General features: G+C 37.9%; 1 protein-coding gene across 8 annotated transcripts in view; it reads right to left on the reverse strand.

Annotated features, from left to right (window-relative positions):
* Positions 1-234: 234 nt before the first annotated feature.
* SLC38A9 (solute carrier family 38 member 9) overlaps positions 235-18,417 on the reverse strand; it is a 49,461-nt gene continuing 31,278 nt past the window's right edge. For 6 of the 8 annotated variants that reach the window (XM_038170803.2, XM_038170802.2, XM_038170804.2 and 3 more), the window contains 4 exons: positions 12,167-12,280; positions 10,690-10,838; positions 3,707-3,796; positions 235-1,981 (listed from right to left, as the gene is read on the reverse strand). In XM_038170803.2, coding sequence (XP_038026731.1) covers positions 1,816-1,981; positions 3,707-3,796; positions 10,690-10,838; positions 12,167-12,280 — 519 coding nt within the window. In that variant the 3' untranslated portion in view covers positions 235-1,815. Of the gene's footprint in view, positions 1,982-3,706; positions 3,797-5,284; positions 5,545-10,689; positions 10,839-12,166; positions 12,281-18,417 lie in introns of those variants that run through there. The other 2 variants (XM_038170807.2, XR_011805775.1) reach the window with 2 other exon arrangements.

Below are 18,417 nucleotides of genomic sequence, written 5' to 3' on the forward strand. Positions count from 1 at the left end.
ACGTCCTGACAATGGGAAGTTGTGAATGGATCCCTTGTTTTGCTCTGCTTGTACATGCAGCTTTCTCTTTACCTAGTAAACTGTCTTTATATCAGGCCACGAGTTCTTGCACTTTCACCTTTCTGATTCTCCCCTCCATCCATCTCACCTGTGAAGAGTGGCTCTGTGGTGCTGAGCTGCCTGCTGGGGCTAAGCCACAACAAAGGAATGAGAAGCTCCACAGCACAAAAGGAAGAGAATCTGAAATAATTGTTTATATTTCACACAAAACAAAAGTCCCTTATGCAAGCCAGTGTCTTTGCAAAGTCAAAAAAGTCTAAGTTATACAAATGGATCTGCATTATCGCTCTAAAAATTCACATTATTTCCCAGAGAAGCATGGTAAATTATCTAGGTTATGCTTTTCATTGTCTTTCTGACAAAGACAGGAATTCTTACCCTGCAAAGTAATTCTCTTCCCCAACTCAACTCCTACTTCACAACCATTGCATCACTTTTCAACTTTTTTCTTCTTTTACTTTCTTCAGTATGTAGCATTGCTGAGACATCCCTTTTAATTTTTCTGCATTTGTTGATTACTTTAATACACTGAAATTCTGTACAAAGAAGGTTTTTTTACTCTCTCTCCCATCTCAGCAGATGACATTCCACTAGCGTCCAACAGGTCCAGCATTAATGTATGATTTGGATTAAGACTCACAGACTTGCAGGTGAAGGAAGGTGTCTACATGCATACACATGCACACCCTCTTAGTAAACAACAAGTTAAACATAAAACAGCAAAAAAAATAAAACCCAGATTTTCCAGATTATTACAGCTTCTTCTAAGATCCATCTAAAACTTAAATTATTTCATTTAGTACGCATCTCTGAAGTGGCTAGCTTTGCATGTATTGTCTCTCTGGTCTGCAGTAATGTAGCTGAAGAGCACAGTGAGAGATCACCAGATTAAGACCCTACAAGGGAGTAAAGAACCGAGCCTGCAATGCACACTGCATCCATAAGAGCACATAATAATTCCTGACATGACAACCTCACAGCACATAAACAGCTCAGTTAACAGAGTTGAAGCGAGGTCAAGCCTGGAATTCTAATTTTGAGTCTTGTTCTAATTTTTTTTTTAATCCTCCTCATGTTTTTCATTTTAAGATCACCAACAACTTGTATACATATTCATTCTGAATTAAAACACTGAGACATGAGTTTATTGTTTCTCTTAGTTGGAATTCTTTAGAGGAAAAATGTTGCCAAAACAATTTAATACCATATTTAAAATTAAGAGTGCATTTTGACCCAAATGACTATAAATTAATCTTAAAAAAAAAAGAAGGGAAGACAATAATTTCTTCATTTTTCAAACAGAACAGTAAAACAACTGCAATTAAAGAGCATTTCAAACAGCCACTGAACAATACTGTAAAAGCATGTTTGGATTAAAGGTAGGGACAGTCGTTTTAGAGGACAGAGGAGTTCTACAGCCCATGGCTGAAAGCTGAGTGTTTTGAGAATCGAACTGCAAAAAATTAATATTTTGGAGCTTCATTAAACCTTGATGTACATTTGACAAAAAGAGTAGAAATACCCCACTTGTATTTGAACTGTTTCACTTATCTCAAAATGGTGTTTTTAGAGAAACATAGTAGGTTTCCTTTCAAGTGCCTGGCAGATGTGCTTTGGATTTGTTTCAAAGGTGCAGCTTTCCTCAAGAAGATCGTATTGAGGACTGTTCGGATCTCATGTGTGACTGTGTTGCTCAAGCCTGTTGCCAAATGTCATAGTACCACTTGTGACAGCCACAGGGAGAAGGGGGAGTTTTCACAATAGGAATTGTGCAATCAGATTAGCCAGTCCAAGGACGATTATAAAGATGTGAATGATCAATACTGGCCATGTCAGCTGCCCAGCACGATGCAGGGAGATCACATAGATGAGGGATGGATACACGAATACAAAGGCCAGACCACACGTTGCTCCAGAGTATCTGAGAAAAGAGGGGAGAGAGGAGAAGAAAATTAAAAAAAAAAAAGGAAAACAGAACACTTTGTGTTAACTCTTACTTCTTCTTGTCATTTTTTTCCACTCAAACCTGTGAACAGTCTAACTGAACAATGGTTAGTTGCAGTCACTAACTATTGATTCCTGTTTCTTGCTGTCCTTCACTGGAATGTGATTGCCTCCCTCTGTTTCCCTCAGCACTCTGACCCTGCATACCTGCACTCTGACATGCCTCTGGTGTTCCAGCCATGTTCTCAGATGCTTCTGAGGACTGGCTCCCTATTTTTGACTTGATGTTTTGACTTTCTTTGGGGAAAGTTGTTAACATTCAGCAAAGAAAGACTGGACAATGCTTCACTCATTAGGCATCCTTTACTTTCAGAACTGCCATCTGATTGGATCCCAGCCATCTGAGTTTCATGCTAACACATATAAACATGGAAATGCTACTGAATCCGCACCTTTTATTTTAGATTACTTTAATGAAATTCTAACAAACTATTCTCCAGACCCAGAAAAGATCAACATGCCCTCCTGGAAACACAATCAACCACAGCAACTGAAACATTTAACTTCTTTTTCTAACCACTCCCTTGCTTACTAAAACCTTTCTCATTATTTTCTCATACTGTGAGTTTCCACCTACTAAGCTATACTTTAGCGAAACATGAATTATTAACTAACAACACATTTTATTTCATGTATTTGAATATTCTCTTTAGACAGTGGAAACACCACTGTGTAGAATACACCTGCACAAACTACACACACACTAAATATGCAAGTTAGATTGTATACAGACGGTTTATCAGATGGAAATTCTCTGCTCTAAATGCTTGACCGCAATGCACAGTGAGCAAGCACATCAGCAGAAGTCAGGATCAGTTTGCAAACAGACAAATGTATTGCATGACATTTATTTTCAATTCATAACTAAACCATCTCTCTTGCTGGAATAAGAAAAGTTTCACTAAAATGAGAATTACAAAAAAATACATGGAAAAACAAAAACAAAAACCCTACACCCCAAAGATTAGCTACTGAGCAAAAGTAAGTTATTTTGCTACACTGGTCAGACCCAAGCTTGTCATTCCGGTTTTCTAATTGCTGATTCCTATATATTTTAAACACCTCCCTCTCCTGGTTGCTGTAGGAAAAATGAAAACTAGGAATTAATGTTGATAATTACATATATGTTCATGTTATATGTAGAAAACAAAAGTGGTTAGATAATTTCCTCTAATCTTTCTCAATTACAAAAATCCTAGGTGTTTATTAACATGGTAAATTTAAGATGTAATATAGAAGTACAATTTTTATGTCAGTTTTGCCTTTGAAGTTATTTGCTTTCTTGGATTTTTATCACAGACTTTCAAAACAGCTTTAAATGGTCTTAACACAAGACAAAAACAGATAAACCGCACAATAACCAAGCAACTTTTATACTGACATAACATTCTTTGATGTGAATATTTACAAAGTCTTCAGATATGGCTCCACTGAAACCTGGGGAATCATCCCATTCACCTCAGATACAAAGGCACAATTATGGATACTTGCTTGTCAGAACTTTAAAAAACCAGAATGTTGACACTTTTAAATTGTTATTTACAACTTACAAAAGCACACACTCTTACAGTTCCTTTTCCAAATCAAGAGGTAAACACGTAGTAACACCACAGGCAAGCTCAGTGTGCAGAGCAGCACTTACCTTATGATACCTCCTATATTTGGATAAAATCTTGCCATTAATACTCCAGCTCCGACAATCGCTATGTTCAGGATGAGCACATGGAAAACACTACAGGGAAATGAGGAAAGAATATTAAAATCTATGATGTATTTATTACAAAATATCATCATCTTTCATTTATACTAACATTTAACTGGTATATAGATGGTGTTTCAATTTGCATGACTCACTCTATTAAAGCTAATTGATTTCACAGTAAACATAACATCTATTGAATATCCTGAGTGCCAAACTCTAAATATCTGGTGTTTTGACTCAAAATATTCTTAATGAGTAAGTATGTGTAATTTGGCAATTCTTCTGAAAACACCATATGCAGTACTCAGCACTCAAGTATTTCAGATGGATATTCAAATATCAAGGAAACAATACTATATAACTTAATTCCCACAAGAAAGAATTAGCTTGTTCAGAAAAAGATCTGAATTGCTCAAAATGAACTAATGGAAACCAAACCAAAAGAAAAGATATATAATGGAATGGAAAACATTAGACAGAATACTAGGGAAAAACTACCAACACTACCATCATCAAAAACATGCCACCTTAATACTTGACCTCTGATGTATTTTGATAGAGAACAAATGTTGGATCTAATTTAATACGAGACCTCTGTACTGCTTACACTAGATTTTAATTGATGTTGGTTTTACAAATAATTTCCCGTTACTTTCCTTTTTGCATTAAGGATTTAAAAAAATGAAGTTTTTCTGTTTTACAAAAGCAGCTTTTAATGCATGAGACTAATGCAGTATAGGCATTATGAACACAGCTCAGACTCAGGAGAGTATCACTTTTCTATAGAGAATATAAAATGTTGGCATATTTCAATATAAAGTAAAGTCAGGAAATACAAGAAAAAAAAACACTAGGGTATTTTGGTCACACAGCTGTTTCTGTGAAGGAAAAGGAGAAACTGCACACAAAACATATACACAGAGTTTTTGTTTATTCTCCAGGATGACTTGATGTCTTAAACTGTAAACTGATGCTAATTTTCCCCCTTTTATTTTTATTTTTTAACTGTAGAAAGTATCTGCCTTATGTAGGATGTTACTAACAATCTTTTAAAGGTTACACCTGAAATGGTAGTAGTCACCACTTTCATGGCTGAAAGGCCGTGGCTGCTAGTTTTCAGGTTAGGAAGACAGATGAGGCTGTAGAGGAGCCTCATTAAAGTTTAGGGGAATGGTAGTAATTTACATGCAAAGAAATAATTGAAGATACAGACTATTTCTAACATTTGCTCTTAAAAATTGTTGTTGTTGTTGTTGTTGTTTTTAAATCAAAAGGACAGAAATAACATCCTTAATTCTGTTTGTGGTGTTTTAACTGTGCTACAAAAACAGGTACACTTCAGAGACAGAAGACAGCAGTGGGAACACAGAAGCTGAAATTATAACAAAAATATCATCAGATATGAAACTGGTAAAACTCCAATGATCAAATTAAACCTCTAGAGTCAGACTATTAGGGAAAGATGGACCAGACATTCACTGCTTCTCTAATATTGCTAAAGATATCTCATTAACTGACCTGTTCACAAAAGCATTTGCCATTAAAATTTACTTCCTCTCACCCTGTACATATGACAGATTACCAATCTTACTGTCAGATAACACGAATGAAGCCAAACATTTATAAGCACAGAAAATGATGGCAATTCCTTCTTTTTCTTTTTTTTTTCTTTTTTTTTTTTCTGATTAATTCTCAGCAAGCAAGAAAATGAGTCCAGCCTTCACAATTCAGAAATGTTCTTCAAATTTGAGTCAGTTCAGAAAATCTTAGCAGAAAAACTAAAAAAAAAAAAAAAAAAAAAAGTCAGAAATATGTGATTCTGACATGCTTTAAAACAGAAGTGACTTTGTAGTTCAAAGTTGCTTTTCTAAAAATTAATTCAGGTTTCTTGTAACTTCAAAAGTGTGTGTGTGTGTTGTGAAAAAGTGTTTTTCAAGCTATTCATCTGGGAAAAAAATCAGGGCAGGGTGAGGGGGATGGGGCAGTGATGTGTTTTAGCTCAATTGAAAATAATTGTCTCAAAATGCTGGAGCCTCCAAAACAATGCAGTGCTTGCGCAGAATTGCTTTGCAGTTTTAATTTATTGTTTTTAACTGCTTTGCAGCACCCTCAAGAATAATAACAAAATCAAAAAGCCTGAAAAGGATTTAAATCCGTCTGTTTCAGGGCTAAAGGTTGCACTGTATTTGTCCTTGGGACGTCTTTGCACCTTTTTCTACATTTTGCACCATTGTCTACATTTCTACATTTTAGCAGCCCAGATTAGACCATAAGGAAAGAAAGGAAATTAAAAGTGCTGCAGTAAGTGTGTAGTCAAAGGGTGAACTCCCACTTTTAAACAACAGGGGAAGCAAGAAGGCAAAGCAAAAAAAAAAAAAAAAAAAGAAAAAGATAATTTAAGTAAGGACTTTTGAAAGGTTACTTAATCTGAAAATGCATTTCTTCCTGGAAATCTCACTCAAGTGACATCAGTCAAAATACTGAATTACAGCAGTTTAGATGCCAGGCAGAAGCTAGGTGAATAGAAGATAATTAAGCATGCATGCAAACAGCAGAAATGTGTTTCATTGCATCAGAAGACACACATCTGTGGGAGAACTGGCAGGTCTGCTGGGCTACCATGGAGTAAAGGGAGGACAATCATTTGGGAAAGCCAAGTGATTTCTGTCCATCAGTTTATTTAACCTCTACGAATAAGAAAGTTGTTTTAAAAAGTTCTAAAAAATGATTAGATGTACAAAGTATTTTATGCACAACATATAATTAATCAAGGGAATTCTGTCACAACTATTACCGTAGCCAAGAGCCAATAACAACACTAACAAAAATTAGCTTTCTATACATCCAAGAAGATCCAGAATCTCATGAGACAGCAGATAAACCACATGCCTCTGGCTCTAAGTCACCCATTAAATTATGCCATTGCAAACATATCTCACTTTAGGAAAGAAAGTAATTTCCCAACCCATGGCATCTTGGCCTTGTTTTACACCACCACGGAGAGAAGAGAATAAACAGTTTCTTGGGTTTTGTTCCAGTATGTCCCTTTCTGTGACATAGTCTGTATACTAGCATCCATTTTCCTTAATGAAAGAAGAAATTAGGAAGCATTCTCCTGTTTCTAAATCTTTCATTGGAAGCACAAAAAGGCTCAAGACTTTGTGATGATGCTTGTCAGAAGACCATTGTATCCAGCATATCTACATATGTATTTAAGACAGGCAGAGACACAGGTGTCTGAGGCTAGTACAGAAGAGGAAGGAGAATTCTCCATCTTAGAAGCAAGGGGGGTTTAGCTCTCATAAGAGAAAGTTGATTCTTTGTCAGGAGGTAGAATTTAGACCAGTTGGGCTCTCAGAAAACATCATCACAGGCTTAGTGTCGGAGGATATATGATGCTAATTACTTCCCCTTTATGCTTCAGACAAGCAAGCTGTCACTGTTCAGTTGATCCGTGTGAAACCTGGCAGTAGAAAAAGGTACCTGTCATATGCCTAACCTTTGAAGTTTGGAGAGGATGAGCTTGTTTGTCATGCAAAACCACAGATAAGTAGGCTACACCATAGCTAAGCACAATAAAGCACTGTCAACAGAAAAACAGTAGCACTGCAAGATATCTAAAAAGCACACGGGGGTCAGTCTTTGGACAAAAAACTCCTCTAAAGTTGATTAAATGGTTCCTCATTACAATTCAGTCATAATCCACGGCCCACCAGCAAAAGCCAGGATATGAAAAAGATGCTGCTTTTGGTAGAAATTGGATGATAACCAATCGTCAAGGCTAAAAACTACAAAGCAGCAAACTAATACCTTGGTGCTTCATCATATCCAGTGAAAGACAAACAGTAAAGAAAAAAAGGAATTATAGCAAAGAATCAATTTGTTCTGGGCAATAAAGTCACTGCTAGCAAGTACAAATTATCTGGTAGCCCTGTAGCACGTGTGTTCACATGTGTGTATTCAGTCAACACACAGCTTTAAGAAGCATCCATCCAGACTTCAAGTGCATCAGGTATCCACATGTTCCTGCGAGGAAGGTTGGCTTTTAAGATCAGGGAGCTTCTGGTTCACGTGAAACATGCAGCACTTCTATAAGCAACCCAGATCTTAAAAACGAAGACAGGAAAATTTGCAGTGGGGACTGGGACCAAGGAAGGGGCTGTTTGTTTCGTTTTGTTTTTTTGAGAAAAATTGGACAATTGCAGACAGAAGGCAGATTTATATACAACTCTCTCAGCTGCAAATACAGAAAGGATGTAATTTAATAGAAAGGATATAACAATGGAAATACATGTGATTCAGTGTATTGAATCACAGTGGGGTTAACCAAGGCTAGGTGGCCAACACAGATCCTCAAATGCACAAACAGCATGATTCAGCACAGTGACAAATCTGCTGTATATACAGACACATGGATATACCATCAGTGAATGCTTCTGAACGCTATTTCCACAACCCTTCTTCCTGCAAAATCAGTCACAAAAAGACAAATTAATTTTTTTTTTTTTTTTTTTTTAAATCTTTCTAGAAGAATGGCACAAAACCTTGCCTTCTCCTCTTTTTCTTCTGCTTCACCCTTTTGCTTCCTTATTTACAAATTTTCACCAGTCAAGTGACTGGAAATATTTCTCTCCATATACACACCTTATGTATATATCTAAGAGCTAAAGCTTGAATCTCTGCAGGTCAGCCTCCTTATTGCCTGAGAACTATTAGCCTTTGAGACTTAAGATTTTGATGCAAGCCAAGTATATACAATAATTAGGGGAATGATTGTTTTCCTATGCAAAAGCCATGCCACTTAATGTCTCTAGCTAAGTTCTTTAGGGTGGATCTACAAGCTTCACAGAGAAACATCAGTGTACATCAATAAGAGCTACTACTTCGTATTTCCAAACTATGTCCCCCCAGACCAGCTCTCCCATTGCTCTTAGTTTAACTACAGATCTGTTTATAAGCATGACAGAACAGGAGAGTGATCGCAGAAATATGAAAACATGTCCCAGGTCCTGGAAGAAATGACATGGGACTTTCACAAGGCCCACCAAAGCTCTGGAACGGGCACAGGAGAGTTTCTATGGTGACAGATGATGATGTGTTGAGTACTGCATGTTCATACACAGGCTTTCACTACACTGGGACTATGGTCCGTTTTTTCCAGAGTAGCTGTTGGTAGCAAAACCAAGAATACTGAAATTCTTGGAAAAGTGATATGGAAATGGTGCTACTGAAGAAGGATCATCAGTTTTTGCTGCTGGTGAGAACCAGTCATCAAGAGGTATTACACAAGCTGGTCACAGGTCTTTACCATCCTTCTAGAGACAGATCCTGTGCTTGTTACCAGTCTTCAGTTAGTCCCCATTGCACAGAAAAACAAAGGGTTGACCTTGTCAGCTATAAATATACAGAAGCTGGAGCCTGGATGTCATTTAAGTGACATTTGTGCTATGTTTGATAGCTGGGATACTACAGAGAGACACAGACAGACAGAATGTACTACTTCGTCTCCATTAGTGAGCTAGCTATACAAGTAGCTTCATAGAAACTATTTCTGACTTCTCAGAAATTTTAAATACCTCCCTCTAAAAAGTCTTAAAAAAAAAAAAGAGAAAAAAAAGAAAGAAAAGAAAAGAGTGAAGCTACCCACAGGATATCCTGGAGATGAGAACGATGTATTTGCATCATCACATTCGTCATACCACAAAGGCTTAAAACAGCAAGCTTGAGCTAACCCAAGCAGAGGCTGGTATAAAGGTGTAGATTTTTGGAGAGGGCAGGAGGGAAATGACAACTATTCTGGTCAGGGAGTAACTGGGGGGAGGAGATGGGAAGAGGCGCATCTACGTAATATAAAGGACATGGCTGTTTCCCAATGGCTGTGAAATCCATGTTTAGCACTTAAATCAGTTGTTTCCAATAGTAGTAGCTTGCAGCAGTTCCTAAAAGTCTCTTTAAATTTGAACTGAGTAAAATTTAGCATCAAAAAAAGTAGGCACTTATTTCACTACCTAATTTTAGGCATCCAATTTCTAGACCTTTTCATATCTATTTTAGGACCCAGAAGAAACCTGAAACTTTTAACAATGTCTTCCCAGACCTATATGCTACTGCTTATGCCACAGAGGAAACGCACATTGCTTCCTGGGATATTTTTTCCCTTCTCTCCATCAACAGTAATTCACAATATAAAATAAGAAACTCTGAGATAAATACCAACTTCTCAGCTGTGACAAATTCAGACAACACCACAAATATAAGCATCCTAGGTTTTATTTAAAACAAAAACAAAAACAAAAAAAAAAACCCACACCACTAAAGTTGAAATCTGGATCTGCCTGGAGTTTAGGCAGTGTACAAATGTAAGGGTGTGGCTCATCTCTGAAATTAGCATGTGAAAAGTTATTTTTATAAGCACAGCAGCACTCTAGATACCAGGGCTAACAACTCACTTAGCTATTAGCTGTTTAAAAACAGCCAGATGATTACTACCTATGAACAATCAAAACTCGTGCTGTGCTGTGAAAGGTTAATATGCAGAACACACGTCCTTCAGAACTTAAAGACTGCTCGATATGTTTCTGAACTGAAAAAATGGTTTTTTTTCCCTGTACAAAAATGCATGACAAAGGAACCGTGTTGACAAAATTCCTCTGTTTATTGACAAACTGAAGAGCTAAAACAAAACATCCCTCCCCCCTCCTTCTGCTCTGCCAAGCTGTAGCAGTCTGTAGTGTTAGCAGGCAAGAGTTTACTTTGCATGCCTATTCAAACTTTGCCTCAACAAACATTGTGAAATTAGCTTTTGAAATGTACCTAATGCACCAAAGGAAACTCCGGAAAGCTCAGCCAACTTTCTGACAACGAACACAAAAGGTTAGTTAAGTAAAATGTGCCAAGGTCTTGTCAAAGGGTAGTCTTCTTACCTTGGGTAAGCATTTCCAAAAAGCTGTCTTAACAGCTGGACCCGTGCCAGATAGCCCAAGAGTGGGTATACAGTCATCATCTGAAACAGCAGGAATATTCTTGCAATAAATGACATGATGTCGTTGCTGGGAAAGTTATCTAGAAAATTCTAAAAAAAGGAATAACATTACATTTATCAATGGTGGCTTGATTATCTTTACATGTTGATTTTAACACCTGTGTGCAAGAAAGAAATGGGTAAAAGCCATTATAATTGCAAAAACAACTCCCTAGCACAGAGTACTCTTTTTCCCTTTTACAACTGTTACACCACCAAATACCACCTAATATTTTAATATTGAAGGACTGATGCCAGCTTTCTTATTAACAGTATATTTTCTAATCTTGGGAACATCTTAAAACAATCAAGGTATGAAACAGCTACCTGAATTGTTATGTAAATAAATTCATATGCTGCTCTCACCTGTCATATCATATCTAGACACTAAAAATAGGTATTGAACATGTAAAATTAGATCACAAACAAATAAGGATAGGATCATATACTGTAAGTGTAAACACCTGAAAAACAGAGTAGTATAAGACTTATATATGGAAATATATAAGTGGCTTTATAACATTTAGGATAACTACAGAAAATAAACTTAAAAAAGAAACAAACAAAACACTTATCATTTATTATTTAACTGTAGACTTTACTCCATGAAGTTACTTCAAATGGTTCAAAAAAAAAATTCCTGATTAAACAGCAGTAACAGTTCTAATTAACATACAATCTCAGGACACCTTTCAAAGCTCCTTTATTGGTAAATACTATGCAGGAGACATAGTACACCTTGCATAAAATGGATCACCAGTTGACAACTCTTATCTTTGAAGTAGTTGAGAGTAAGGGAATCAGCCTTGCCTATAGGTAGAGAAGAGTTAAAAAGCCTTCACAGCAACAATTGCAAGAGGTGCTGTTATCTAAAGAACTTTGTTGGCAAGGCCCACCACAGTGTTAGCCTCCAAACCTATCAATACAAAGAGCTCCTATATGAATACACTTGCATTCCCTTTCATGTTTATTATTTTTTATTTTTTGGGGGGCAGGGTGGAGCTAGTACCTGAAACTAGCCCCAATGAGTGGGACCTGCCACTGCACACACAATTACACATAATACTTTTCAGGATTGAAGAATCTAAAGCAATTGAAGCCTGTACTGTTCATTTTGGTCTTTTCTTCATCACTTTCACAGAGCATTTATTTAATGTTTGTTTTTAGAGAACTGCTGGCAACCAGACATGAATACTAATGAGATAGCATAAGCATTACTCATCTGCTTGTGGTAGTGCCCATGAAGCATTAGCCAACTGACCAGAGTGAAGAACAGATGTGTCTGCTGGGGTGAATCATGAAGCAAGGGGTAGTAGTTTTTTTTAAACATACTTATTTAAAAGTCAAGGGTGAATATATAGTACAGTAAAACATCTCACCTGTTCAATACATTCTTTGGATAGTGGTGGAGAGGGAAAAGATGCAAAAATTATCACTCCGACATATAGATATGTTAATCCCACCAGTAAGTAAGCAATGGAGAGGTCTCTCACCTGAGGAAAAATAAAATATTATTTTGGCCAGCACTGACACACCAAAACAGGTAACATAAAAAAAAATAAATTACTTAACGATTTCTATTGCATTTGCTAGTTACTTTTATATTTTATCATACAATCATAGAATATCCCAACTTGGAAGGGACCCATAAGGATCATCAAGTCCAACTCCTGGCACCGCACAGGTCTACCCAAAAGTTTAGACCATGTGACTAAGTGCACAGTCCAAATGCTTCTTAAATTCAGACAGGCTTGGTGCAGTGACTATGTCCCTGGGGAACCTGTTCCAGTGTGCAACCACCCTCTCGGTGAACTTCTTCCTGATGTCCAACCTAAACTTCCCCTGCCTCAGCTTAACACCATTCCCACGGGTCCTATCACTGGTGTTTACAGAGAATAGGTCACCTGCCTCTCCACTCTCCCTCGTGAGGAAGTTGCAGACTATGATGAGGTCCCTCCTCAGCCTCCTCTTCTCCAGGCTGAACAGGCCCAGTGCCCTCAGCCACTCCTCATAGGTCAATGTTTTATGTTTGTTATTTTTAATTGCTTTTACATTTTTACTTTTACTTATTATTTCTTGAATGGGGACTTCAAATCTGGATCAGACCAGAAAGCTGCAAGATAATTCAAATTTGAGCTAGATAAGTCTTACATGTCTATGTAGATATGGAAAGGATACAATAAAAAGATATTTCAATAGATGTAGTATGTTATTGCCAGATGTACAAACATTCATATATTATTTAAACATACATATTATTAAAACAAAAAGCTCCTCTCCTTTCTTGTGCTCAGCTATTACTACTAAGAGCTATGGGGCACAGTGACAGTTGTTAAAGACAAAGCCCATCAGTGCTGTAGAAGTCTTTTGTCCAGACTAAAATTTTACAGTTAAAGACATGCATACCCAGCTGCATATATAACAGAGGATGATGCACAGACTCCAAAATAGAAATTAATACATCAAGCATTTGCATGAATGCTGTGATAATGGAAGACACAGCTGATATATCATTACATAAAAATTACAAATATAACCCAAATAAAACAAAGGCATATGTATGCAGAGAGGTATATATGTCCTTTAGCTTATTACTGTATTATATAATGCCTCTGGGCATTATATAAAATTTGCCTATCTGTTTTGTTAGTAAATGTCTATAAATGTTCCAGATAAGTTCACTAAGTAATTGTCAAAGATTTTTAGGAGACAGTGCTGAAGCTAGGCTGATAAACCCATTTTTAAATGTGTTACATATGTTCACTTCTGAAAACTTTGACAATATTTATAATGCATCTAATATGTAAAAAGTATTGAACTACACAAAATTTAGTGGAAGTTTGTTAGCTACATTTAGTATTGGAATTTAAGTAGCAAAATTCCTCAAGTATTTTATAAAATTGCAGAATTCACGTATACATTTGCCTAACCTAACAGCAGTGTACTTATAGTGTTACCTTTCTACATTGACTTAATTTTAGTAATAAATAAAGGCAGACCTTTTTTATAGTCATAAACTGTATTCTATATAAGCTTATGCTATGCTACAAGACACTCATTACCTTACAGCAAACCATTTGTTCAGAGGCTGCTAACAATCAGCTTCTTAAAGGATTACTACTAATGCTTCAAAATATGACCCTATTTTCCTATGACTAAGAAGCAAATCTTATTAGCACAGGCACAGCACCAACTTTTATTAGGTCTATATGTCTTCCAGACCAGGATTTTATGGCATCCGGCCAGCTCACAGAGCATGGGCTTGCTCACATCTCTGCACGGAAATGTTTCCCTGAAGTGTTTATTCACACTATCTCCTTGAGAAAAGAAGCATATTTTACACCTTTCTGGGATCTTCTGAAGGCAGGCAGTCCCTCATGAAAATAAACACAGGGTAGATTACAAGTTTCAAGAAGCGTTCTGAACTGAAAACTGGAATCTTCTGCTCATTTTGCCAGTGAAAAGAAGATCAACGCCTTTTTCCCTATCAGTCCACAAGAGGCCAACGATCTTTCTGATCAGACATCAAGGCGCTGCTGATGCATAACCCCAGGGTTGCCCTTGTACGCCCTGACAGCTACACATTTCCAGCTGCAACCTCTTCCTGTTGCTAATCAGTTATATACAGCTGGAACACGCTTCTAGAGTCCACTCTCCTTGCACTGGTCACTGAGTAAGGACTACAAACTCCACCAGAGGTTGCGCAATAAAATTTTCTTTAAATTATTCCCAGAATTTCTCCAGATTGCTATGACAAATACTTGCAGTTGTGAGGTCAAGAAATCTCAAAAGAAATTCATGCTACTTCTTTTGGACTGCACTTGATTAAGAGTTGCTAGTTGGTATGTTGTTACCACTATTACCTGTGATTATACTAGCTAGTCTGTGTTCCAACAGTTTCTCGAGAGTGTCTGCTTTAATCTGTACTAAAACTAAATGCTGACATGATTTTGATAATGTACTTTTATAGCACATGACCCAAGATAGCCTTGACACAGGTGCTGTAACAACATACAAAATATCCAGATTTTGATTTCCATAAGCAGCAAAAAATAGTAGCGAAAACTCAAAAACAGTATTTATTTCTTCTCACACTTCAGCTGCACTGCAAATATCTGTTTCTGAGTTAGAAAAAAGCCACTAAGAGGGTTATTTTCATAGGAGTACATGTTTGCATGTAACTGGAACACCTTTTGATTACTGTTCAGGAGACTTGGGTTCACTCCCTAAGGACCTTGACTACAAATACTGTTTAAACAGCGTAATTACAGATAAAACTAAAGGACACATGGGGAGACGTAAAAGGATTATTTTAAAATAACAAAGCAATAATCACATTTGTCAATTTTAAATTTAATATTAATACATTTATAGTTGTTCTTCTTCCGCTCTGGTGGAAGCTGCCTAAGCATATAGAATACAGCAGCCCTTGCACCTAGACTTTATAATCTAAAAGTCAAATGTAGAACAGATGGTTGCAAGAAGGAAGTATATGGGGGGATCAGGGTGGAAGGGAAGTATCGCAAACAACATGTGGGTCACAGTCCATAAAGACTGACAGCTTGCCACCTGCCAAGCCCTTCTCAATACACCTGAAATAACAAGCAGCTTTTGAGATGGAAACTGGACAATGCTTTAGCCACAGTTATGGCTGATCAGGAGCTTTTCTGGTCAGACTCATGGGATGAAGCATTAAAAGTGTCTCTGGAGGAACACAAAATTGGGCAACTGGGGCTGGCAACAGCTGCGGAACAGAGGCAGAAATTGGCCTTCTAAAAAAAAGGATGAGCGATAAATCAGGTGAAGCTAACTTTAAAAGAGCTCTGAAAGTACAAGATGTTATATTACTAGCCACAGACAAGTACCCAGGCACAGGCTGGACATGTGGCACAGGGCTGGATGCAGCACAGCAAAGGCTCTGTGGCTCCACAGGTCTTTCCTCTGAAATGCTAAAAAGAGCAGACAACTTTCAGTTCTTGTTTTCCCTGTTCTATGCCACGGGAAAACAGCACATTTTTTCTTCAGTACCACAGTGAATGCAAGTTCATATATTCAGCTTTTGCATGGGGAAGCCCATATTGGAATCAATTCATTTTAGATGGGTAACCTCTCAAAAGGCAGGTGCTGCCTCTGCAATATCTCACCTAGACTCTGATCTGTATCATAAAAACAGACATGACCTGTTCAAGTGCCAAGGGCAAGTGATAACATATAACAGGATGACAAAAGTACTTCACCAAGATCTGTAATGCTGGACACAATCCTGGCTGGAAAGAGAAACTGATGGCAAAGTAGCACCAATGGAAGCTCACTCCGTACATGGGTAATAAGAAATGTTCCAATATTGCAGAAAATAAGCAGAACCCACAGCTCCATGCCTTCTGCAGCTGCTGTGTGAACAAAGCCCACCCTTCTGTTTCCAGCCTTTCCCCCTGGTAGGTCCACAAACAATGGTTAGGAGTCAGCACTAGTACACAGAGCATGCTCCCCTGTAGCTCCTGCACAGGGCTTGTACCGATGCTCAGGGAATCAGATCACAGAAGTGAATCAGATGGAAGTTATCAAACCAGCTCACTGTGCAGTTGCACAAACATGCTGATAGATACAAGGGGGAAACAGCGTGAGACAGGAGCAGGGAGAACATTATGTGGTCAGCAGGACTGCTCAACACTGAGCTGCAGATGAAAAACCATGCTCACAGGGCTTCTCCAGGCCTTGCTGTTGACATTTGGTTTACTCCAATGCACCGCTCCTCTCACACCCACCACTGTATGGGAATAGCAGTCAGAGGACTCCTCCCCCACGTTTTAAACTTGGGGCAGTTATGCACGCCTCTTACCAGAATGGAAGCTGCAATTGTTTTGGATTTCTGACGACATAAAAGGAATGTTACTGTTTTTCTTACTTTTTTTTTTCCACCTCACCAAAGAGCGGTTCTTATGACCACTAGTTTCAGCAAGTTGTACTTTCCCAGCTTGTCAAGTTCTGTGCCTTCTCACAGAACTCTGGTGGAAGTGACACGATAGTGTGTTGAGCCATTAAGCAGCAGTCTCCATCCGATCTCCATGAGATACCGATGTCAGAAGACATATTTTTGATGGAAATGTAGCATTAGGTCAGAGGTTGGACTCGATGATCTTGAGGTCTCTTCCAACCTAGAAATTCTGTGATTCTGTGATTCTGTGAAGAAGTACCCTCTATTTGTGACCAATCACAGAGGCTGAGAGCCATATACATATGTAAACTTCCCACTTAGTCCAGCAGACCAGTGAAATAATCACAAAACAGCTCTTCAAGAACATCAGTGCTTCATTAACATTTGCAAAGCACTTTGCAGGCATAGGTGAAAAGCTCCTGTACAGCTACAAACAGCAAGAAACATGCCAAGACATCTCTAGCCAAATAAAACTCCTAGAAAAACTATGTACAGACTTAGCTCCCATTGCAAATCTTTCCTGCCATACTAAAGGCTGTTCCTTCTGTGCAATTTCAATGCTCTTCTGCAGTGCAACAGTCTTGTTGAGGGCTGGGAATCCATGTAGGGCTGACCTCGATACCCAACTTAAACCCCAGAGAGGGCGTTTAGAAAAGCTGATTCAAATGCAGGCAGCAGTTTTTTCCTCCTTAACACAGGAAGCACAAACTGGAGAAGACTGCAGATACTACTCTTTGCTGCTCTTATTGCTTCCTCTAATATAAATGAAGGGGGTATGGCCACAGGAAAAAGTCTTGAAAGTGGCACGGAGGCAGTAGTCCTCTGCATAAAAAGCTAACTGCATAAGTGACAGTGCCTTTAAAATGTGAAAACCACTGCTACGAAAAGATTTATTTCCTTCTTCCATATTGTAATATTTTATCAGGAAAACTCACTGAGAAGAATTTGCTTAGTTTTCTTTCTCCAGAACACTGCTAACCCACTCTTTAGTTGTTAAACTACTTTCAGAATTGTCTGTAAAACACAAGAAGCCTTCCTGGAGGAGAATTCCTTACTCCTTTTCGGAGGGGCATCACTATCACCTGACCTTGTTTCACAGGGACAGTCATCTCATTGCATTGGCACATAATCTGAACTTTGCCTCTGAGTAATCAAAACAGATGAACCAGTCTTTGGCCCGCCTATTAATTAAAAATCTTTCTATGTTATTGCAGTTACCTTTCCAACTAAGATTTTAATGAAGCTGGACAAGAATCCTGGAAAGTACTGGAGCAAAAAAAATCTAAGCAATTACTGCAGGTAGGTACTTAAACCACTGTATCATGCTTACTCCATTTTGTATTTTTAAGATGGGAAGATACTAAGAATGTAGTTTCACATGGGTGAGTAGTACGTAACATTTTCAAAGGACAAAGGATCAGTGCAAAGACTAGGTATTGCATTAGTTCCCAACCCAGGTTTCCAACCTTGGGGATTTCCTAAATAAGTTCACGTTTCTCTACAAACTTTGAGTTGTTACACAAACCTACTACAGCAGCTCTCAGAAAATATGTTATCTAGAACTCATCATTGTTTTTCAGTACTCCACCAGAATCAGTTCTGTGCTCCAGATTCTCCTCTATTTTTTGTTTTAAAATAGGTAACTTTTTCCACAGCACCTTTGTCAGTCTTTCTGCCTCTTACATGTAATTTGGC

The sequence above is a fragment of the Anas platyrhynchos genome, chromosome Z (assembly GCF_047663525.1).
Source record: "Anas platyrhynchos isolate ZD024472 breed Pekin duck chromosome Z, IASCAAS_PekinDuck_T2T, whole genome shotgun sequence".
Lineage (NCBI taxonomy): Eukaryota > Metazoa > Chordata > Aves > Anseriformes > Anatidae > Anas > Anas platyrhynchos.